The following is a 22,552-nucleotide window of genomic DNA, read 5'->3' as shown; positions in this document are numbered from 1 at the left end:
TGAATACTCCCCAACTTATGCATTAATAATTTCTGCTCTACTCAACATACATTTTCCATTTTTGCTTTGATAAAAATGATTCAGCAGGGATTAACAAGGGAAAATGAGAGGAAAAGTACAATATACCCAAATAATGAGTCAGATGCAAACTCATAAAGTTACAAGAAATGCTCGTACATAAGCCAAACCATCAGAACATGACTTGTCAAGTTTCAAAACTTCAAAGTGCACCTTTATTGTGAGTTTCACAGTACATTGGGGAAAGGGAAACATTCGACATCTTTCTCCCAAACAACTGCTTAATGTCTACAACCACTGAGAACTGTTAACCTTTAAATTATACATTTATAATCCATTCTAGATCCAGCTTGTTACAGACAAATACCTTTTTAAGTGGCATCCAATTCTCTCTGTTTTGGCCTTGATTGGCCAATGGTATTACAGTTCATACTGTCATATTCAAGTTCATGGCTTAAAGGCCTCATCCTTAGAAAGCTCTAAATGTTTCCATCGCCTTAAGGCAACTTTGTACTTGTCTTTGTTACTGGTTTCCTCAAACACCCTTTTGAGGGCGACTCTCATCAGAGTGACAGTGTTTGTTTCTTCATTCTCCAACAGCACCACGTCCAATGTGTCCCCAACTTTCACCTGAATAAGTAACAAAATATGTGTTACTAAATGAATGAATATACCAAACGGCAAAGATTATGTAAATGTGAGAATTAGGTGCAGCACTGTGTCCTTATTTGTAAGCATTCACGTCTTACCGATTTACTTTTCTTGATGAGTTTCTGTCCATTTAGTCTGAGCTTGCTGTCGTAGAAAGCATCATCGATTTTACTACGATAAAACAAAAGGGAGGTTAGTATCTACTCACATTTGAAAAGGAAACATTTTTATTACGTTAATGCTAGTATTTTCGCTGGGGTCCATGTTACCTTTTATCGTCCATAAAAAACATTTAATCAATTGTTTGTTCTTTGCATTCAATTATCTATGTTTCCTGCTTGTTTTGTCATTTTTCATTATGTCAAACAATGAACGCCTGGTTGATAGGCTGTGAAAACATCAAGGACAACGTTAGGATTAAGTCCAGCACTTTATCGTCCTGTCCCTGAACAGATCTTATATGTATTTTGTAATTTATAGCAGAGTGTTGTCAATAAACCCTAACACCAAAAACACATCTGAAAGCATGACAAGCCAGAAAATGAACTGATGTAGCAGTGGTCTTTTATCAGATAAATATGTCATCTTATTCATTCTGGTGCATCATTTCACTTGCTTATATCCAAATGGTTGAAAAACTCAAACTGGGAAAACCCATTTAACCACCAATTCAACTCAGCCAGCTGACTCACTTGCGCGCTAAGTCCAGGCCAGCTTTCATGATGACATCATAACGGAGGGACTGCACATATTTCTCCATGTCTTTATAGTCTTTTGGTACATCCGGGTCCACCTCATCTTCATAATCGCTGTCCTCACGTTCCCTTTCATCCTCCTCCTCTTCATGTGTTGCTCTAGCAGCACCTTTTTTCTTCTTGCTTTTGAACCTCAGGTGTTGGACGGACCAACTCCTGACAGCGTCTCTGCCACGGAGAGCGTGCCTGTGACAGCCGAGCGCCGGGAACGCCGAGCAGCCCCACAGCTGCCGTGTATGGATGGACCTGGGACACCATTCAGTATGCCTCAGTCCATATCCAGCAGCCAACAGGTGACGGGGGTTCAACCTTCCAAGCTGCCTCATGGCCAGTGAATGCACCACCAAACTCTGCATGTTGGCTCTCCTCCACCGAGCCACTAAAAAAAAAAGGCAGGTCAGAAAGCATTATGCTAAATGACTGTGTCAAATGAAGTGGCATCAATAATATGATCAGGCAGACTGGATCAATTTTAATATGCTTTCAGAGTAAAGAGTCAAGTCATCTAAAAAATACTTTTCATCCACTGTTCCCAAGGTCAAGAATGAACCATCAACCTCAATGCCCTGTGTTATCCAATCGTTGTTGTTTCATTATTCAGTTACATTAATGTGATTTTTGTTGTTGTTGTTTTGCTTTATATTGAAGGCTAAAGCACCTTTGTTAAAAGATCAGACTACTTGGATGTGTAGTCTGCAGCACTCTTCAACTGCATCAAATCAGAGATAATACAAAATAATGATTTACCTTGAGAATATTGCAACTTTTGCTCCGACTCCTCATCTTCTTTGTAGAACAATAATAATATAAGATGACATAAATGAATGAGTTATGTTTAAATGTGTTTGTTGATTCTGGAAGTGATGTTTTTCAGCTTGACACCACCTGACAACAAACAATTACGGTAGAGATGTACCAATACTGATATCAGGTATTGGTCAGATACTGAGACAAATATCTGAGTCAGGAACTGGTGACAATGGTCCAATCTAGATATTGTTAAAAAAAATTACGATATCAGTACCAATCCAAGAACCCTTAAAGTGACACCAATGCCAATTGAGTGCTTCATTCGATACCCATTACACATTTTGTACACTTGCTTTTATCTGGTGTAACACGCGTGTAGTGTCGCCATACTTTAACGCCTTTAAGTGGCATCTTGGCTGCTGAACTGCTAAGCACGCTAACTCAAATTTACCTTGACTTCCACACCACAGATGGGTTGTAGCTGCTGTCAAATGTTACATTAAACTAAAGAATGCTTGCATTGGTTGTTGAATGCTGGGAGCAAGTCCATACAAATAGTCATATTTTCTAGCTCTGGGTGCAGAAAACGATCGATTGCAGGTATCGTTTGACAGGAAATGTTTCGACTTGGTATCGATTTATTTGGGTCGATACTTTAAGGGTATTGAGTACCAATACCCAGCCCTATATCGATTATTTTAATAAATAACAACTCAGTAAATATTGATCTGTATTTATTTACAGTTACATTTTGTTTAATTAAGATATGAAAGCAATGTTTAAGTCAAGCCTAATGTTGCCTTACACATAAAAGAATAGTCCTCTTGGAAACACTGAGGCATACAGCTTATAAATACAATAAACACTGATATCGGATCGGTACTCGGTATCAGGCGATAACAAAACACAGTAATCGGTATGAGGACTGAAATCGTTGGACCGGTGCATCCCTAAACGGAAAGCAGCGTTGTCCCATCAGCAGGATACTGTACTTGCTCTTTAATCTTAGCTGCTGTTTGTGTACTTTGTGCATGGAGTGACTGCCTCTGATTGACTTTTCACAGGCTGAGGCTGCTGAGCTGCTAACTTCTAACTACAAATACATTTCTCCGGGTGAGTAATGAGCTTGTTCATCAATAAAAACGCTACGGGCTGCTTAAATGCTAAATATGAAGTTCTTGGCGTGCAGTTATCATCATTTAGTCCACTCACCTGTGAAATAACCTTTCACAGCTTGTTACTGGAGTTACTTCGCCGCCACTTCCTTTGTGCTGTTTGTGTACCAGTCAGTGTGATTGCTGCCACCTATCGACCTGGAGGGGAAGTGTTCTTCGTGTGTTTATCAGGGTTGGTTTACTCCTGGATATCCTTTTTCAATTCAAGCCTCCTCACTGCTCTACATAATTATTTGGACATTAAAAAGAGGCAAAAAAATCTCAGAGTCTCTCACTTTCTTTGTCTAAACTTGCAACAGCTGTGTTATGTGCTTTTATGATTTAGCCAATGGCAACTTGATTGGCTGTATCAGAGTCAGAATCATCTTTAATGGCTAAGTGTGTTTACACATACAAGGAATTTGATTCTTAGTAGCTCTTAATGTGCTTACACAAAAATAACAACTATCTTAAGAAATATATACAAGGAATGACTATTAACAGGTGAAACCATCTCTGTAACTGTAAACCGGATATAAATGGTGCAAAGAAGTGAAGAGTGTAAGGAGTGCTGAGATAAATAAAAAGTGAGAAGTCATTTTGTGTACATGTAGTGTGTCAATGTGGTTATGTACAGTATACAGCCTGCTTAGATATGCAGTGGTGAGTGAAATTTCTTGCACATTTGTTTTTTGGTTAAATAAATATATATAGGCTGGGTGCAGTGGGAAGTGTTTCAGGTTTATTGCACAGGGCCACAGTGAGTGAATGGTTCACAAGGGTGACAGTGAGGGGGAGAAGCCACTATTGTTTGGTGGTTTTGGTGAACAGTGTTCTGTAGCGCCTACCAGAGGTGAGAAGTTGGTACAGATTATGTCCAGGGCGGCCGGCACCAATGATCTGCAGACTTGGCTGTCCGTTGTAACAGTATATGAGACCGAAATTATAATGCAGGGAATAAAAGAAAAGCTAACAAATGAAGGCAAAGACACATAATGTGTCTGTATCACCGTCAACATTTCTCCTCATATAAATTCATACAGTGAAGTAATGTGTTTTCTTTATCACAGGAAGACTAGAATTTATACTAAAATGAACTATGATCAAGTTAAATAATCTCAGTTTTTGTTGAAAGAATACATAGAAGAAACATGAAAATGGAGTTTGCGTAGAATAACGATTGTTTTAAATGGGGATTTAAGAGTAAGAGCACAATATATCAGAAAGCAAATTGAAACTTAACATGCAATTTAGGTTAATTGGTCACTCTAAATTGCCCCTAGGATGAATGTGAGTGTGAATGGTTGTCTGGCTACACTATGTTAGCCCTATGATGGACTGGCGATTGTCCAGGGTGTACCCTGCCTCTGGTGGGACAGCTGGGATTGGTTCCAGCACCCCTGTGACCCTCTATTGGATAGCGGTATGGAAAATGAATGAGTGAATAATTTATATATACTGTATTTAAGTTGTAATTATGACAGGATGGCTTTGTGTTAAGAGGCAAAGCACAGGTGTTACTAATAACATTAACCATGGCTCTGTTCTATTTAAGTGTCCCAGTAAACCATGACAGTTTTACAGTGAAGCAGCATGAACAATAACAGGACCCTGAAACTGAAGCACCTAAATGTAATTCAGCCATTTTTCATTTCATTATTTACAGCTCTGCTTTTCCTGCTGTGACATGAAAACATATCGGTGTCCATGAAGCAGCTCCTCCACTTCTCACACTCTCCACTCACATTTTCCCAGCACGTGTGAGAATCCAAGCCACCACATTTTTTAAAAATATACACAGATTTGCCCCAGACATTTATTGCAACTTTTATTTTTCCAGCATATGATCAATTTGAATACATATTTTAAAAGGTAATCAAGTTATTTATACAGCCCGTTTGATTATTATCACAAGAACATTTTAATATTGTACAAGAAGGGATAAGCTTTAAGTTGCTGTGTTCTGTTTTATGTCTGAGCAGTTATGTATTTGTCAATATATCATCTTGAATATTTTATTACCTCAAGGTAATTTACATCAACATTCAGCTTCACTACAATTCATAAAGTCTAGTGTCACTTCAAGTGCATAATACTGGTGTCACTACATTATTGAAAACATTGTAAGAGATTATTTGCCAGGATGCATACAATATGTTCCTGTTAGATGTTTAAAAAAGAGTCAGTATTATAAAGTTTGTATGTATGTATGTGTCAATGTAAGTGCATTTACATCCTTGCATATACTGCCTGTAAACTCTACTGTAAAGAGTCAGGGATCTTCTATATGAATCACACATCAACAACCAAACTCTCTGAAAAACATGGTGGCATGTTGGTGTGAACTGTGCTCTTTCTTTCTCTGAGCGCATTCACTATACACTGGACAGTGAAATCATCACTTTACATATGAAAAATGGAGCATTGTTCCTTTACTACAGACACATAATGAATATACTTATCATTTATGCTGGTGGTTTACATTCAGGTATGTTTGATGGTTTATAACACATTGCGATAGCAGAAGGAAATCATGCAAATTTGGGCATGGATGACTGTATGATCTTTTTGCTGCTAAATACACACCGAGTTTGGTTGAGACAGATACTGTAATAATGTTTATGACTGATGTGATGTCAAACTGTTCAAATGTGTTGTAAGTTTATTGTAAACCTGTCCTTCTCTTTTCTGACCACAAGATTAATGTAATGAGACAATGAGTCAATGTGTTTGTACCACAGTTGCCGGTAAGTTTCGTGGCAGTAGGCAGCAAAAAAGTCTAATTCAAGACAAAATCTTTAAACCACTTGATTGATTATGAATGACTAAATGCATTTTAGGTATTTAAGGTGAAAGCCCATTTGTTTTTGTACTTAGCTAATGTGGGTGTTTGCTCCAACTTCCCAGCTTCTAGGTCAGTCAAGTCAAATCAATCAAACGTTGAAGCAAAAATCCACCCTAAAATACCATCTCTGATTCTGTTTTGTTGTCTCTTATTCCCTTGCAGATACTTTGACAATGTAACATCACAATGAGTTCATTTCCAAAAACTACACTGGAGATTTGTAGGAAAGAAAAAACTATGTTTCAGAAATCCAAAACATCAACTGTAAACATCAGGTTTAGGTGTCAGTCTCTCAGCATCCAAAAGCTGCCATATAGTACCAACAGTCAACAGTCAAACAGAGAGAAATCCACTGAAGAAGAAGCAGAAATATTAATAATTCCATTTTTTTTCAACCCACAGTAGACTCAAAAGACCAGAATGCAATGCAACCAAAAGGCATATATATTTTTCTTTTCTAAAATAAAACAGACGTCATTATGTGACTCTCCAACTATGCACACAACCCACAACTGAAAATAAGCTTATACCTGTTATCTGGGGTTGTTGAAAGGCATTCTGGGAAATGTAGAAAGTTATTAACTGAAGTAGAAAAAGATGAGGCAGGTTGAGAAAAAGTAGGTACACCAAAAAAAGTAAATTACAGCACTTCCTCACGATATAAGAAATATAACATCACATATTAGTATAACAGTGAGTCAGTTTATCCAAGAGTTCATTTGTCTCTTAAAGACTGGAGGGTTTCATGTTGACCATTGTCAGTATGATATGCATAAGTGTAAGATATTTAATTGATATTCTCCCTTTTACTTTTCGCTTGAGAAGATGTTGTTTATTTTCACAGTTATTGCTGTATGTAAAAGTATGTTAAACTGTAGAAACTCCTACATATGTTTTTGATGATATTAAAGTCATCAGAATCAGCTCCAACCTTATCGTCATCATTTGGATGTTTTTGTGTTTGTGTCACTGAGATTTCACTGAATGAATGAGATATTGCAACCTGTCCATATTTTTTGTGGTCTCTGAAAAGGTCTTATGAGGTAACTGCAGCTTCCGTTTCAGTTTCATATGTGCTGTACATATGAGATCTTAAAAGCTATAGCAAGGATGTGCAGTGTAACAGTCTTTGTCTGCTTGGTTTTCACTGGAAGCCAAACAAATATCCATGAGTGTGTATCCTAGTAGCTTCAAACACCACTGTCATTGTGTTCCCAGCTCACTAATCACTGTTATTGCTTTGGTGATTCACACATTCAGGACTCAGGCATTTGTTTCAGACAGTATGACAATACAGCATGAATCTGTGTATCTCACATTAAGACTTGTTCACACACTATGTTTCTGATGTCCAAAGTGTATGTATGCTACAGTAATGCCACTGTGTTTTTTCAGTTACTGCATAGTCATAAGGAAGTCTCCACACAGGAGCCATTTCTGTGTAAGGACCTGTGGTTGTGACAATTCTCACTGCAGTGAACGATGAGCACTGGGTAGCAAAGTGCATCCTCGTAGACTGGGGGTTCCTCATCATCTGTGGTGACACGCTCTGATAAGCAGCGGGTGTTTTCACTGGGACTCTCCTGGTCATCCAGGCTGCCGCTCCTCCAAAAGCAGCTACGCTGAGAGCCATAGCGCCGTGCCAGGGAGAACCGACTGCCGCTGAAAGGGATGCGGGAGCTGGCACCGGTACAGATGCTCAGGGCACTCCTGGAAAACACTGAGGAACAACTGATGGCTCTGTGGCAGCGCTCACAATTCTGACGAATCCCGCTGAAGTTGGATGGGCACTGTGCCAGGTCCATCAGGCCAGCCTCTGAGTAACTGGGCACCAGCTGCTGGTTGGATCGAATATGCCATTCCAGTTCTGTACTGTCAATGGTGTTAACACGGGGGATACGACGCCAATATGGCCGATCATCACATGGGGTCACAGGGAGGTAATCATGCCCAAAGAGCTTCTCAACACGATAGTGGACATATGCAGTACGATACTCTGTGAAGACTCTGAGAGGCCAAGAGAATGTGAGGAATGAGGCAAACCAGAAGACATAATGGGACAGATACCAGGGGTGGTGCTCGGGGTCAGATAACACCATGACATATTCCTTCAGGTCGATGTTTTTTAGGTGCATGCCTTCCCTGGCTTCCATGTAGTCATCAAGGCCCTCATTGTCAGTGAAAAACCTCGCTCGTTGTGTAAGGTAGGAATTCTCTGACTCAACATTAGCAAAACTAAAACACTTTGTGAATCGCATCTTTGTAAGAGCGGACTTCTCCAAGCCAGCCAGCTGCTTTGATACATCTTTCACTCCACAGTGACTGTAGTCAAACTCAGCTTCTGCCACATGGGTGTTGACACGTTCATGGTAAACCTGGGTACTGGTGTAAGCGTCTCCATTGCGATATCGTGTGACTTGTCGAGTTCGGCGAACATAGTGGTAGCTGATGGCTTTCCACCAGATGCAGGGTTTAGCTTGCTGCATCCTCTGGATGCGTTCGTAAATGCCCTCCACATCCACTTTGTGCTGCAGCTCGTTCTTCACGTGACAGTGCCAGCACTCCACAAGGTAGACCAAATAGAGCATGCCCAGCAGGGCCAGAGGGATGTAGATATAGCCATCAGAGCAGGGACTGTCATGGTACATCATTGATTTCCCTTTGAAGGCACTGTCAAAGGTGAGGCGGGTCACCTTGGTGACATGACACCACACCATTGCTCCCATGCAGCCATACATGAGAATGGACAGGAGAAGGCATTTCCAAAAACTCTCCCGACATAGTGATTTACTCAGAGATTGTTTAAGGGGTCTTTGCTGTAGAGTCAAAGAACAAACAAAACAAAAGAAAAAATGGTCAAAAACAAAATAATAAATCACATCCTTAAAATGTAATTTTGCTTGTTGCAGTGTGCATCACTACTGAATAATGACTGCAACATCTGAAGTAAAATTAGGACTTTTCGAGACAAAACTTTAATGAATGGGTCATGCATCTATAGTAGTGACACCCATGTATTAGAGATTATCTTGCAAAGATAATCAGACTATCAACAGTGGATAACAAGAAAGTTATTTCAGCTCTGTGGATATTTCAAACCATTTTACAGTATAGCTCTACTGAGTAGCTGTTGTCCAGGTTTAAGTGCTGTAGAGACATTAAGATGAAATCAGTGCCACAGGCCCACTACAGCTAATGATAGGTGAAAGACACGTTAAGATGCCACGTGTCCAGGGAATTTTACTCTATTATTTTGTTTAATGCTGGCTACAAGATTACAGAATCAGTCCCATGTCAAGCTGCAGCCTGGGAGATTTTTCTGTAAACATCATACTCCTGGTAAATAATGAACCAGCAGTGTGCACAACATGCACATGGATTGATTGAAAGCCCTGCGCCAAGATGCAACAACAAGCAGATCATAACAAAAGGCATTTGCTCTAAACGAGGGATGCCAAAAAATGATGTACCTCCTCTCTGGTGTCCTCCTCGAAGACAGTGGTTGTACTGCTTTCACTCGCTGTCGCAGCCGATGCCGGAGGGGACATGGTGCTGGGCAACTATTGATAATAATGATAGGGCGTGGAGTAGGAAGAGGAACAGATTTCACCACCTTGCTCTGCAGCGTCCCTCAAACCAAGACGAGCTTGTCAGGCGTGCACCACATTTGATATGGTTTAGAGGCGCTCCACCCTAAGAAAAGCCCGAGATGAATCGACGGAGGCATGCTGATCGGGTGGTGAAACCCAAAATAAGGGGATCTTTCCGGCGGCTGGAAAATGAAAAAAAAACAAAAAAAAACGCGGGGGTGTGTTTCTATAGGAAAGCCCGCATCCTGCCCTCTACGGTTTTGAGCTGTCAGTGCCGCAGTAACATGAGCGTAGATTCCGCTGTATTAGCTGGTCGTCATTACAAAATGAACATGCCCTGCCCCTCAGGGCCCGCTGAGGATGTATCAAGTGTGTGTGTGTAGACGGCGTCGGTAGCTGTCTATAGAGAGCTGGCGGGGTCGCTGTCCATGGTGCTGAGTGAGGCAGGTGTACGGTGAGATGCTGTTGCATAAATCTGTCACTTAAAGGGAAAGTCCACCCTAAAAATGGGTCTTTAAACTGAGCTGTTCCCGTGACGATGGGGCAGTGGAGTCATTATATTGCACACTCAGCGGCCACTTTATTAGGTACACCTGTGCAATTGAATGCAATCCAACAGAACAGCTCTGCCATCAGTTCTACCTTTACGATATTGTCAGAAAGGTGATAACTCTACTATGTTTATTACTGAGGTCGTAGTGGGTGGTGGTGAGCTGGGGTGCATTATATTGAGCTGTGTTTCTAATACTTGGTCCACTCCATTAATGTACAAGGGGGAGGGGGCAAAATATCAGGAACACTTCAATATAATGCACTCCAGTTAATCACTACCACCCACTGCCACTGTAGTAATAAACAATAATAAAAGCATAATTGATGGCAGAGCTGTTGCATTGGGTTGCATTAGATTACACAGGTGTATTTAATGAAGTGGTCGGTGAGAGTATTTATACTGTATATACACACATAATTAGAGACAACAAGCTGGAGATCAGGTCATATAAACTTGAGTTGTTGATCATGTGACACAGTTGGAGTTTACCCAGTGATGTGATTTATTCTGATGAATGAATGTCTGCTCGTTATAAGTACTATTAAATGAATTTAATTTTAAAGTAGAGTTTTTAGTTCAGAGCTGTCACCATATAGTTATAGTTACATAACACTTTTATAGGAAGATTATAGCAATACTCTCATATGGTGGTAACTGAAGTATATCAGATTTTTCAAGTCAGTCATTAGCCATAGTGCTGCTGTGGACTGCAGTATTTGATGGAGCCAACAAAGAAATTATCATCAGTGTGCATTTCCATATCTGATTTACAGTTGTTTGAATCAAATATGAATACCAACGCTTAAGGTTATACCGTCTTCAAGATCAATACATTTAATGAACAAGACAGCAATTGTTTCCAGAAACCAGTGTGTCAAACATAAAATCTACTGCAACAGAGGATTGAGAAAGAACTGTGTAGTTATTTCTAGAAACAAAAAAAGGTTTGTATATTTACTGCCTATATGTGGAATTATGGAATTGTAATAATATTAAGCACATCTAGTATTAACATTATTTTTAAAAAATGCTTACAAAACATGCATGTTCACATAATTGCCATTTGACAATTGACAGGGACCCAAATATCAAAATCATATGAAATCTGGGTCGCAACTATACTTACATAATTTAAAAAAAAAAATACAAAAATCTTCTCTTGTTACGTGCGTTTAGTAATGCATATGTATGCAACATGTATAAAACTGTTATACAACCACATAATACATCAGTCTACAGTCTATCAGTTTTTATAGTCATTAGGGAAGTGAATCTGAATCAAAGACCTAGAACAGACTGGACCATTGTTATTCAGTAAAGCTGGAGTCTTTTTAGAGTAATAAGAGAGATAACTCAAGACACTGAACAGCTTGTTGTGAGCTGAATGAGGAGTCCTGGTGTAGAGAACCTTCAGGCAAAGGGATATTTCTTCCTTTTTGACAACATTGTTTGAAACTATTTACTCCTTTTCCCAGGGTCTCCTTTTCTGATGACGAAGGGAACCCTTAAAGAGAGAGGGAATACAGGTCATGGCTAAACAAGCTCTTCATCTGTAGGTCAAGAAAGGTTCTAGGGCTTTCAGCAGAGTCAACAGGTATTAAACAGAGATTCAAATAACTCTGTTCCACCTTTTTCAGTGCTACTTACAGAATACATGTTGGAAAGGTTGTTGAAAAGCACCTGGCCCGCGCTCACTTTGTTCCTCACTCCTCGTATGGTCCCGTTCTTGCTGCAGATATTAATCCGCTTGTTGCTGAAGAGCATTTCCCTCTTGGCACTGGCATACAAAAGCAGGTCATCAGGATCGCAGCCGCTCTCGTCCGCAGCTGGTCCCACCAGCAGGCCGTTCAGATGGCTGTTGGCTTCGCTGACAGGAGGCGAGATTCCCTGTTCTGCCTCCGGGCTGCTGGTGCAGTCAGAGTCCGCTGAGTCCGACACAGACCCACACCAGACGGTTTCATCCTTGAACACCTCCGTCAAGACCCGGCCGCTGTTGGCAGATGCTACTCTAAACCTCACTGTTCTCCCAGCCTTTTCTTTCTCCTGTTTCAGGTTTGGCCTCTCCATTGAAATACAAGAATGTCTCACATGTTTGACATCCCATTCAGCGAAGCCAGATGTGTTCTTTCAAGCCTAAGCCATAGTGGTGTGCAATTATCAAACAATTATATCCTTATTGATGCGTCAAAGTGAACTGGAAATACCCCGAGTACAAAAACTGGACACCCAAATGGTTAATAATAGATGAGCTCTTACCATGGTAACAACTAAAACAGGCAAACAGTGAACTGATATCACCATGTTCAATAATTGATCAAGGTTAGTTTACACACAGCAGATAGACTACACACCAGTGTCTAGTCCTTAAGACACACTCAGGATATGGTCTGCTAAGCCAACAATCAGGAAGAATTACCCACAAAGCACTGCAGATAACCTTTTGAGCACTTTGCACAAAAGGGTGTGACATTATTCTTGTCTGACCCTGAAATCTTAAGAGATCTTATTGATCCTTAGAGATTACATGATAAGACCAACAATATATTGTTGTGGTAGAAACTTTAAGTTTTTAAGCTGCAGATGACATTTTTTGAAGTTCCAGCACATGAGCATCATCATGATAAGAATTGTTAAGGAATTTTCCAAATTTTAGATGCCACAAATAGGGATACACGGGGTCAAGCGTGGGCCTTGAGACAGTAAAGGCAGCACTAAAATCTTGGTAGAGAGACATACTATCTCTCTCTCCTTAAGTCGGTAATGGCAAGTGTCTGTGGTGTTTTGGGGAAAGCGGGAGTCACTGATAACAGTGACGCAGCAGAGGTCAGAGGATATGATTGTCTGACTCCCTAAACCCACAGATGGGTAACTGTGTTTACTTGTTTGTAGAATAATGAACCAATAGGCAAATTCCATTACTGTAGACGCATTGAGTATGATCATTTATGGGCAATGAGTATTTGTGGCCCTATCTGTTAAGGTTTAAAGACTATCTATGGAGGACTGTCGGCTCAGACTCGTGGTGGCATCATGCATCAGAAGGGTGTATTGATGATACTTTGATTCTCCTTGGCCAAGCTTCAATAAACATTTTCACTGTAAGACTTCCTGGGCTCCTGAGCAATTTCTCCACTAATGAGATTAACCATTGACAAACAAGTTATCCATAACACGAACAGGTGGTTACAATTCACTTATGTGGCAATCAAATCATGAGTAGATGCTCAAAATCCATAAATTGTAAAAAATTATAAAGAAATAATATTTTAGGAGGAGTGAAGGGACTGTTTTATAAGTTAAAAGAAAAAAAGTCTACAAAAAGTGGAATGAATTTCCAAAAAAGTCAAGGCCCTGAGGAAGACCAGTTTGCACTCAGTACACACTGGTCGTCTTTTTATTGTGTAGCTGCTTTAATATAGGTTGTTTTTTTTAAACTTTTGTATCTTGACTTTTTTGGAAATGCATTCCCCCTTTTTGTAGACTTTTTTTAATGTAGAGTTTATATAAGGCTTCAGCAGTCTGAGTTACTCATATGAAGTGAATATCTCTGTCTTTCTAACATCAAATTCCCTCTTTCTGTTTCCTCGGACAGTGTTTCCCTGCTGAACTGTGGTGTAAGTATAGTTACATAAAAAGGGACTAAAATGTTGAAATAAATCTACTTGATTTGACTCATGTGGACAGCTCAAGCGTTACCAACTGCAGTCCTGTAATTCCCCTCCCGTCCTGTAGGTGGCAGTAATGAGCCGCTGCTACAAAACTACCACCAAAGAAGCCGCAGGAACACACGTGCAGCAGTGTCAACATGGGGAAAAGAAACCAGAACAAGCAACTTTTCACTAATTTGTCCAAAAAACAGAAGAAACACTTGAAAGAATTTGGAGAGGAGCATCCATTTCATGATGTGTGAGTGTCAAAGTAAATGTAGGCTTACCCTGAGAGAGAAGAATAGAAGAATTAAGCTTGTTAGCAAACTAGCTGTGTGACGAGCAGCGTAGGCAGCAACAGTTCATTCAGATACATTAAACATGATAGATATACATATATGTCATTATTACTAACATTAAGCTATTGTTGGGTAGTTTAATCATGTAGTTAAACATTTTAAAGTAGTTTGGGGTTTTTATTCAAGACCTTTTCAGTTTAACTAATGTTATCATTCATATTAAAGTGTTTTTAAACTACTACTGCTGCTGCTGCTGCTACTACTACTACTACTACTACTGCTATATTGAATTAACTGTCCATTATAACTCAGTTAACAGGCCAATAGCAGAAATAATTTAAAACAATAAGAATAATAGCAGAAGCATATACATATCTACTGACACATTGCAGGTTAGCTTGTATAGTATGTGACCTGATATACCTCCATAAATACATACATTATCATCATTATGTAACCCTGTGTAATGTGCATTGCCTTACCTGGATATTGGCTGGATGCTGGCTTGAGGTTGAAGTGAAAATGAAATGTTTTGACCTGAACACACATTGTATAATGGGAGTAGATATCCCATTTTCAGACAGTATTCGGGTGCTCTGACATTATAAAAATGTTTTTTTATTTTTGAATTTTCTTTTACTTCAATGGCAATAAAGGCTGGCTGAAACACATTACTTCCCTGATCTGTATGTTTTGTTAATCTTGAAATATCTTCAGCTTCAAATATTAAAACAACAACAAAACTAGCTCAATCAGAGAAACATAAACCTGTTACTTAATAATAATAATAATAGTAATACATCCTTTTGGGAAAGTATATATGTGCACCTGTGCAATTTTCTGTCCATTTTGTTTTAGTCATGCACAGGCTTTCCTCTCTTCACCTCTCATCCACAGAGTAATTGAGTCACCTCACTGTCCAGCTCTCAGGCTAATGTGCAACTACCGCAGAGCCCTACTTTTCTTCTGACTGAGAGCTTTGTAACCATGTCATTATGTGTTTATGGTCTCGCAGAAGACTGTTTTCTAAGTATCTTCCTTTTCCTTTGTGGTATTTTCACAGAGTAAATGAAAGACCAGAAAGAACTGAAATAGTGCAACTGGTGAGTAGCACTGTATTTCTTATGATACAGTCATCAACCTCAATTTATGGAATACATATTGATAATTGTTGTAATTTTTCACTTATGCCAATATTTTGCAATTAAAGCCAGGAAGTCCAGAACAGTCTGACGATGAGCCTGATTTGGAGGACGAGGAGGAGGAACCAGAGCATAAAACAGCCTACCAGAAGCTACTCTCAACTATCAGCCAACCCGACAGTGACGACCAGAGTGAAGACGAGGAGAGCATTGATGATGAAGAGGAAGAAGAGGAGCTTCTTGATGAAGGCAAGTATTTGATCTCAAACACACCGATGAACATTAAAGGCCAATGTGCCGCAGTCGAGTGAATTCCGTTGTGTTTTTTATTGTAGGGGACAGTGATGGAGTTGGCGATGACAGTGAGGATGGTGATGGTGATGAAGATGAAGGGGAGGAAGAGGTACCCGAGGATGCAGATGAAGTTGTGACTGAAGTGGTTGAAGGGGAGGGGGACGAGGAGGATGAAGGGGAGAAGCAGGAGGCAGGAGATGGAGAGTTCATAGACAAGGAGAATGAGTCCAAGTTCTGCCTGGAGAGCAACTTCATTGGCGAAGGAGAAGAGGAGGATGCTGAAAGCCCCGCTGAGCTTGACAGCAAGGGTGAGGAAGCGGTGAATTTCTATTAGATTTGTCAAACACATCAATCTGTTCTCATAGATTTTGAATTATATGACTTTAGAAGTGTCTGTAGTTGAGGTTTTTTATTTTTCTCTCTGTTTGCAGACCTGTTTTTACAGCATTTGGACACAGAGCTTAGTGAAGAGGACGTGCAAAAGATTACTTCTCGCGGCAAAGCCAAGACCCAAATAACGGTATGAACTGTTTTATGTACTCTGTTATATTAATAATTAATAATTTGCATGTATAGATTTTATTATTATTATTATTACAGTTTTAGATAACAACAATATGCAATCTCTTTTACTGGAATAAATCCTTTTCCTTCTTTTGTATCTGTCATCAATTAATTCAGTGGCCAAAAGTGGGTGCTCTTCTCTGCACCAATCCCCTGGAGAAGTTTGGCCCCATCAGCTCACAGAAAGACACAAATCCCCCAGTTTTCCACAAACTCTTGGAAGCCTGTTTGAAGGATCTAAACTCTTCTAACACTGAAGTGGCAGTTAAGGAGGCCAGCCCCTTCCAGCTAGAGCTATTGGCTCTCATGAGCTCCTACAAAGATCTCTACTACCCAGAGGCCTGCCCTTTGAAGCAGGGCCCTCAGGTTCGCAGTGCATACTGCCTCCATGTTCTCAACCACATACTGAAGGCCAACTCCCACGTCCTAGCTCACAACACACAGCTCAGAGAGCAGAAAACTCAGCCTAAGCCTGGAGCTGAGCCGCAAGATGAACCTAGAGACCAAGGCCTGACCCGGCCCAAGGTGAACTACTTGATAAATACTTTGTTTCTCTACAGAGCTGCATGAAGAATTTTAAACACAATGTAAGGTACCCTGTGGAGTTTTGACCCCTAATAGCACAACCTTTTTAACAGTGGCTCCTCATTTTATTTGTCTTATGCACAAGCACATTTGTGACGCAGTCCACATTGCTGGTTTCACACCATTTCACTGATCAAAGTGTGGCTGTAATACACTAAGAAGCATGGATAATGTACTGTACTAGCAAAACAAAGTAAAAGATTACTGCTAGCAAGTAAAGATGGACATAAACAATGCAAATGTTCTATGAGGAAGGAAATACATTCAACAAGTTAAGTAGACCTCAATGAAACACATAGTATATTCAGTGAGTTACGCTGAATCTAAAGAGAAACTTTGTTTTTAAAATAAAACTCCACAGGACACCTATAGTGTCAAAATCGGTATGATACTTTGTTATTTACTCTGCACAGTGTGATAGCTCATTAGAACGTAGCACTTTTGTAACTACAGTTTTAGTGCTTTCAGAACAAACTGTTCTTGATTCACTTGAACACATTTTAATCAGTTGTGTTAAACACTGTTACACCAGTATCAGGTATGTTATTTCTCCAACAATCCCACATCATGTATATTGCTCTAAACTGTTTACGGTGCTATAAAAGAATCATGTGCCTCAGATGCTAAAGTCATTATAAATTGTAGTATTAATGCATACATTTTGATAGATTGCTGTTGTAAGGGCAACATTTTGTCCAGTTTTCTTTGTCCAGTTTTTTATTTCAATTATTGGGCTGTGTAGGCCATGAATATTATCCCTTATCCTCAATTATGAAAATGCCTAAAATGCCCAAATATTCAAAAGCACAGTATTTAGTTCATTAAGACTAGCTCTATTGAGATGTTTGATTACAATTACATGTGATGTTGTTATACATATGGCAGGTCCTGATTCTTGTGCCGTTCAGAGGTGGAGCGCTCCACATCATTCAGACACTCATCAGTTTGCTGGAGACCAAAAACAAGAAGATAGTTGTCAGCAACAAGAAGAGGTTCAAGGACGAGTTTGGAGAGGAGGCAGATGAAAAACCGTCCAATCTGCAGAGACCAGACGATTACCACACCATTTTCTCTGGCAATGTGGATGATCACTTCAGGATAGGTACAGCTGGAAACACAACAGAAGTTAACCCACCTTTGGTGAGTCTCTAGCGTTTCTGTTTCTGAGTCCTAATTGCTGTCCTCTCTCTCTTAACTAGGTATCTCAATCATCAGGAGCAACATGCGCCTCTACGCCCCTTTCTACTCATCAGACATCATCATCGCTTCTCCGCTGGGCCTCCGCACAGTGCTGGGAGCCGAAGGAGAATATAAAAGAGATTTTGACTTCCTCTCCTCCATCGAGATGCTGGTGATGGATCAGACAGATGTCTTCCTGATGCAGAACTGGGAACATGTCCTGGTAAGAAAGCACAGCTCCTCTGACATCAGTGTCAACATCTGTTACTACTGCTGGGGAAGACATGGCGCCATCTGCAGTGTGACAGCCACTGTCAAATTTAATAAATCACAACATTTTCTGTCGTATTCAGCATTTAGGCAAAAAGTGCTGGAGCCTCAACAGAGCATTTCAGATTCAAGTTTCACGTTTCTGAAGGATCATGTTGATATTTATGGGTTCTGATTGGTTTCATTTGCAAGAAGTAAAAGATTATGATAAATGATCTACGGGCAGATAATTTTACCTAGCTACTCCCATCAGAAGTTGTTATTACTGAGGTTTGTCTGTGTAATAAAACACATTGTCCACCCCCACCAGCATGTGATGCAGCACCTAAACCTGCAGCCACTTGATTCTCATGGAGTGGACTTCTCCAGAGTGAGGATGTGGAACCTCAACAACTGGGCCAGACACTACCGACAGACGCTGGTGTTCAGCTCCATCCAGGACCCGCAGATCAACAACATCCTCACCAAGCACTGCGTCAACTACCGCGGACAGGTACACTTTACATCATTACACCTCCTCCAGGAACCGAACATATCATTTTAGTTGATCATACTACTTAGTGGCAGAGCAGGTCAGGAGACAGGAATGATCTCATAGACTCGTAGGTAAGAGTTCCTCAGTGGGTGGAGCAGCAGCCACGCCAAGTTGTTACCTGTAGTTTGAGTTGAACCTCTGGCTGGCTATCCTGCTGTGAAAACAGTGTATCATTGTCAATTGCATTGCCATTTATATTTTGACCAAGTTTTAAAGTTTAGTTGTCTGTGTTTTTTTTTGTCTCAGATTGCTACTAAGAACATCCCAAAAACAGGATCCATCTGTCAGGTGCTGGTTCAGCTGCCCCATGTGTTTCAGATGTTCTCCTCAGACACCTACCTGGACCATGATGTTCGGTAAAATGCTCCTTTCAGTTTATTAGGTTATATTGTTCCAAATCACAGAATGTGCCGAAGAGATCTCGGCCACTGTTTTGGTTGTTCCCAACAATATCTAAAGCCGGTACATTTTTTGCTGTTCCCCATCCTCTTATAGGTTTGAGTTCTTTTTGGATAAAGTGTTGCCACAGTACAGGGACTCGGTTATGTCCCACACTCTGATCTACATACCCTCTTACTTTGACTATGTCCGGTTGCGTAACTACATGAAGAAAGAGGAGATGAACTTTGCCAGCGTCTGCGAGTATTCCAGCAAATCGGAGGTATCCCGAGCCAGGCATTTCTTCCAGAAAGGGGATACACAGTTCCTGCTCTTCACCGAACGCTTTCACTTCTATAAGAGGTTAGTTCTTTTTCAATGGCTTTGTTTGATTTGAGAGGGATTTTGTCTTTTCACCCAGTGAATATAGCATATGGATCAGTCAGCTAGTACACTTGTCATGGAGGTAGGAATAGGGTTTTATTGCTGAAAGACACCGGCTGGTGAGTTGATCAGACTGGACCTGATTAACCACTTTATGGATAAATGCAGAATGACTGCTGTGCCAGCAAAAATAAAAGGTGTAAAGGCACTGATCTTTATTACCCTTTTAAAAAGTTAAAGTATCACCTACTGCGATAACCTGTGAAGAAAACAGATGGTAATCCCTTTTAGAGTTCAAAAGTTAGACCCCTTACTGTGATTAGATACTAGTGGCTACCTTGTCATGTGACTGGGTCGTTCTACACTCTGGCCTAGTCTAAAAGTAATAAAACACACACATATATTTGTCATTTAAATAAAACAACAAGAACTTAATTCTTCAGACATTTCAAAAGGTGTGCTAATAGAATCATGATTGCATTCAACGTTGCAGCAGCCCTGATAACTTTTTACATCTTTTACTTAGGTACACCATCAAAGGGATCCAGAACCTGATATTTTATGGACTTCCCTCGTACCCGCACTTCTACAGCGAAGTGTGTAACATGCTATCAGCGGGCGGTCAGGGGGAGGAAGCCAGCTGGACCTGCACTGCCCTCTACTCCCGCTACGATGCCCACAAACTGGCTGCCATCACCGGAGCCCAGCGAGCCGGACAGATGCTGCACTCCAACAAATCTGTTCATCTCTTTGTTACAGGAGGGGAAGATAAAGCCTCCTGATGGGGCTGGACAGTTAAAAAGAGGGACCACTGGACTGAAAACATAGTAGAAATCTACTGTATTGCATATAAAATCCTATTAGGATCTATGCCACAATACTTTCCATTTTATTTGGACAGTATTGTATTCACTCACTCATGCACAAGGAAGAAAATATGTTTATCAGTTTGTTTAACCACAACCACAAAGTGGTGGTTTATGAATTTACATGTTATCACTGTGATAACACAACTTGGCTGTGTTTCAAGTTTCAGCATATAATTATTTTATTATGTTAACTGTCATGCAATTTGAAGAATCCATATTTGTAGAAATATCTGTCTTAAAAGTGCCAAAGTTTTCTGAAATTATGAAAATAATGACCAATTAATTTTTATGATTGTTAGACTAGTGGCACTACAGTTACAAATAAAATGTAAAAAAACATAATATTAAGGTTGTGTTGCCTTTGTTTCCTGGTTAAGTATTTTAGGAATATTAAGTCAGAAGAATTTAAACTAACTAATGCTCTACCGAACAATCTCATTTTTTAGTGGACACGGATCCCCCTATGAAAGAAATATGCAAATGTCTGAGTTATACGACACACCCACATAATTATTAACTCCCAGTTGCTGCTGCAGAAGTGACCTTTGCCAGAGAATGATCGTGTTGTGTCCTGTGGAAAACGTGAGACACCAGCAGATCTCTTAACAGCTGTCATGGACGACAAGACACAGAAGCTTAGCCTGAAGCGGGAAGTAGGGCTGGTGGGAGCCATATCCCTCATCGGAGGGACAATGATTGGATCTGGGATCTTCATGTCCCCGCAGACGGTGCTCTATACCATCGGCAGTCCTGGAGCCAGTTTGGTGGTGTGGGCATGCTGTGGTGTGCTGGTGATAATGGCATCTTTCTGCTATGCTGAGCTGGGCACTGTCATTACAGAGTCAGGTGGAGAGTACATCTATATCCTTAGGACTTCAGGACCTGTCGTCGCCTTCATGTTAATCTTCAGCTCTGTGCTGTTTGTGAGACCTGCTGGTGTGACCGGCATTGCGCTGAGCTTCGCCCAGTATGTCGTGGCTCCGTTTTACCCAGAATGCTCACCTCCAGTGCTGCTGGTCAAGTGTGTAGCTGCAGCTGCTATTATAACACTAGCCACTGTGAACTGCCTCAATGTTCGCTTTTCAATGTCAGTACAAGTTTTTTGTATGGTGGCAAAGGTCCTGGCCTTGGCAGTCATTATAGTAGGTGGTGTGGTGATGCTTGTCAGAGGGCACACTGAAAACTTTGAAGACTCCTTTGAAAACACAAACTTGGGCATCAATCCAATTGGTATTGCTTTCTACCAGGGACTGTGGTCCTACGATGGCTGGAACAATCTGAATTATGTAACGGAAGAGTTGAAACGTCCAGAGGTAAGTAAAAGGAGACAGTGAGCTTCAGCAGTAAGTGTTATGGTAATAAAGGGGTTATTACGACGAATAAGGAGGCACACTGACATTGGCTGTTCTCTCCATTAGCTCACTAAGAATAGTTATGTTTTCTTTAATGGGGAAAGTTGAGGCAGAACATTTATGAGAGATGGATTCCATCATTACTGTAATCCCAGCCAAGATAGGAAATTAAGTATTCAATATTTATAGTTTTATATTCACTATACTATAGCCTACTAGAGTTTCACTGTCAATGTAGATGTCATGTAGGAGGGCACTGAAAATCTGCTAGGAACAAAGAGCAAGAAATGTTAATCAGTAACATAAAACTATACCTTTATTGGGGGAAAAAAATTGATTTCATACAGCAAATCATCATTTCTGTTGGAATACTCATTCCTCTGGCTGCCTGCCAGATATACAAAAGAACCAGCTCTAGGTGACCCACCTAGACAGTCACAGAGGTGTCATCAACCAACTGCTGTAGCCAAACTAGTGCTCTAAAATCACACTAAAATAAACAGAATCCGGTGAGCCAGTCAATGTTTAGCACCATGCCTCTAGGACACTTCTAAGATCAAGCTCTATGTGGACTACATACTGCTTTTTAAATATGGAGGAGTTACCAAAAGGATCAGTTATCATCAAAAATATTTTGTGATTGCCCAAAGCAACACAAAACTGATTTTGCCATTGGGGGGGAAAGGTCCTGTCCTGATATCAGTGAACCAATTCCACCTGGATGATAATCCTTTGAAG

At 40.4% G+C, this 22,552-nt stretch overlaps 3 protein-coding genes across 4 annotated transcripts; 1 reads left to right on the top strand and 2 right to left on the bottom strand.

The window, feature by feature from the left end:
* Positions 1-8: 8 nt before the first annotated feature.
* mtres1 (mitochondrial transcription rescue factor 1) lies at positions 9-3,431 on the bottom strand. Of its 2 annotated transcripts, none has more exons than XM_062440819.1 (4): positions 3,387-3,431; positions 1,362-1,803; positions 768-840; positions 9-648 (listed from the first exon to the last, which is right to left on the bottom strand). In XM_062440819.1, exons 2-4 carry the CDS (start codon positions 1,778-1,780, stop codon positions 466-468), a joined length of 675 nt encoding a protein of 224 aa, XP_062296803.1. In that variant the 5' UTR covers positions 1,781-1,803; positions 3,387-3,431; the 3' UTR covers positions 9-465. The 2 variants fall into 2 exon arrangements, with proteins under 2 accessions (XP_062296803.1, XP_062296802.1); XM_062440818.1 differs by lacking the exon at positions 3,387-3,431 and adding an exon at positions 2,172-2,596.
* A 4,148-nt stretch (positions 3,432-7,579) lies between these two features.
* On the bottom strand, positions 7,580-9,721 carry LOC134001250 (transmembrane protein 151B-like). The gene is made up of 2 exons (XM_062440816.1): positions 9,644-9,721; positions 7,580-8,989 (listed from the first exon to the last, which is right to left on the bottom strand). The coding sequence occupies exons 1-2, from the start codon at positions 9,719-9,721 to the stop codon at positions 7,580-7,582; spliced, it is 1,488 nt and encodes a 495-aa protein (XP_062296800.1).
* A 4,379-nt stretch (positions 9,722-14,100) lies between these two features.
* utp25 (UTP25 small subunit processor component) lies at positions 14,101-20,794 on the top strand. The gene is made up of 12 exons (XM_062440468.1): positions 14,101-14,222; positions 15,326-15,365; positions 15,473-15,653; positions 15,740-16,006; positions 16,130-16,218; positions 16,380-16,787; positions 17,733-17,949; positions 18,047-18,249; positions 18,607-18,789; positions 19,078-19,187; positions 19,327-19,572; positions 20,120-20,794. Exons 1-12 carry the CDS (start codon positions 14,122-14,124, stop codon positions 20,373-20,375), a joined length of 2,301 nt encoding a protein of 766 aa, XP_062296452.1. The 5' UTR covers positions 14,101-14,121; the 3' UTR covers positions 20,376-20,794.
* The last annotated feature ends 1,758 nt before the right edge of the window (positions 20,795-22,552 follow it).

This window comes from Scomber scombrus, chromosome 19, assembly GCF_963691925.1.
Source record: "Scomber scombrus chromosome 19, fScoSco1.1, whole genome shotgun sequence".
Classification (NCBI taxonomy): Eukaryota; Metazoa; Chordata; class Actinopteri; order Scombriformes; family Scombridae; genus Scomber; species Scomber scombrus.
This window is presented reverse-complemented; position numbering and strand designations above follow the sequence as displayed.

Bases quoted from the DNA above. Each gene is read 5' to 3' on its own strand.
- mtres1 (XM_062440819.1), bottom strand. From the start codon at position 1,780: ATGCAGAGTTTGGTGGTGCATTCACTGGCCATGAGGCAGCTTGGAAGG. The intron at 841-1,361 runs GTGAGTCAGCTG...GTTTTATCGTAG, and splicing joins GGCCTGGACTTAGCGCGCAA to TAAAATCGATGATGCTTTCT. The intron at 649-767 runs GTAAGACGTGAA...TTACTTATTCAG, and splicing joins TCATCAAGAAAAGTAAATCG to GTGAAAGTTGGGGACACATT.
- LOC134001250 (XM_062440816.1), bottom strand. From the start codon at position 9,721: ATGTCCCCTCCGGCATCGGCTGCGACAGCGAGTGAAAGCAGTACAACC. The intron at 8,990-9,643 runs GTACATCATTTT...TTGACTCTACAG, and splicing joins AGGAGGACACCAGAGAGGAG to CAAAGACCCCTTAAACAATC.
- utp25 (XM_062440468.1), top strand. From the start codon at position 14,122: ATGGGGAAAAGAAACCAGAACAAGCAACTTTTCACTAATTTGTCCAAA. The intron at 15,366-15,472 runs GTGAGTAGCACT...TTGCAATTAAAG, and splicing joins GAACTGAAATAGTGCAACTG to CCAGGAAGTCCAGAACAGTC. The intron at 15,654-15,739 runs GCAAGTATTTGA...TTTTTATTGTAG, and splicing joins AGAGGAGCTTCTTGATGAAG to GGGACAGTGATGGAGTTGGC.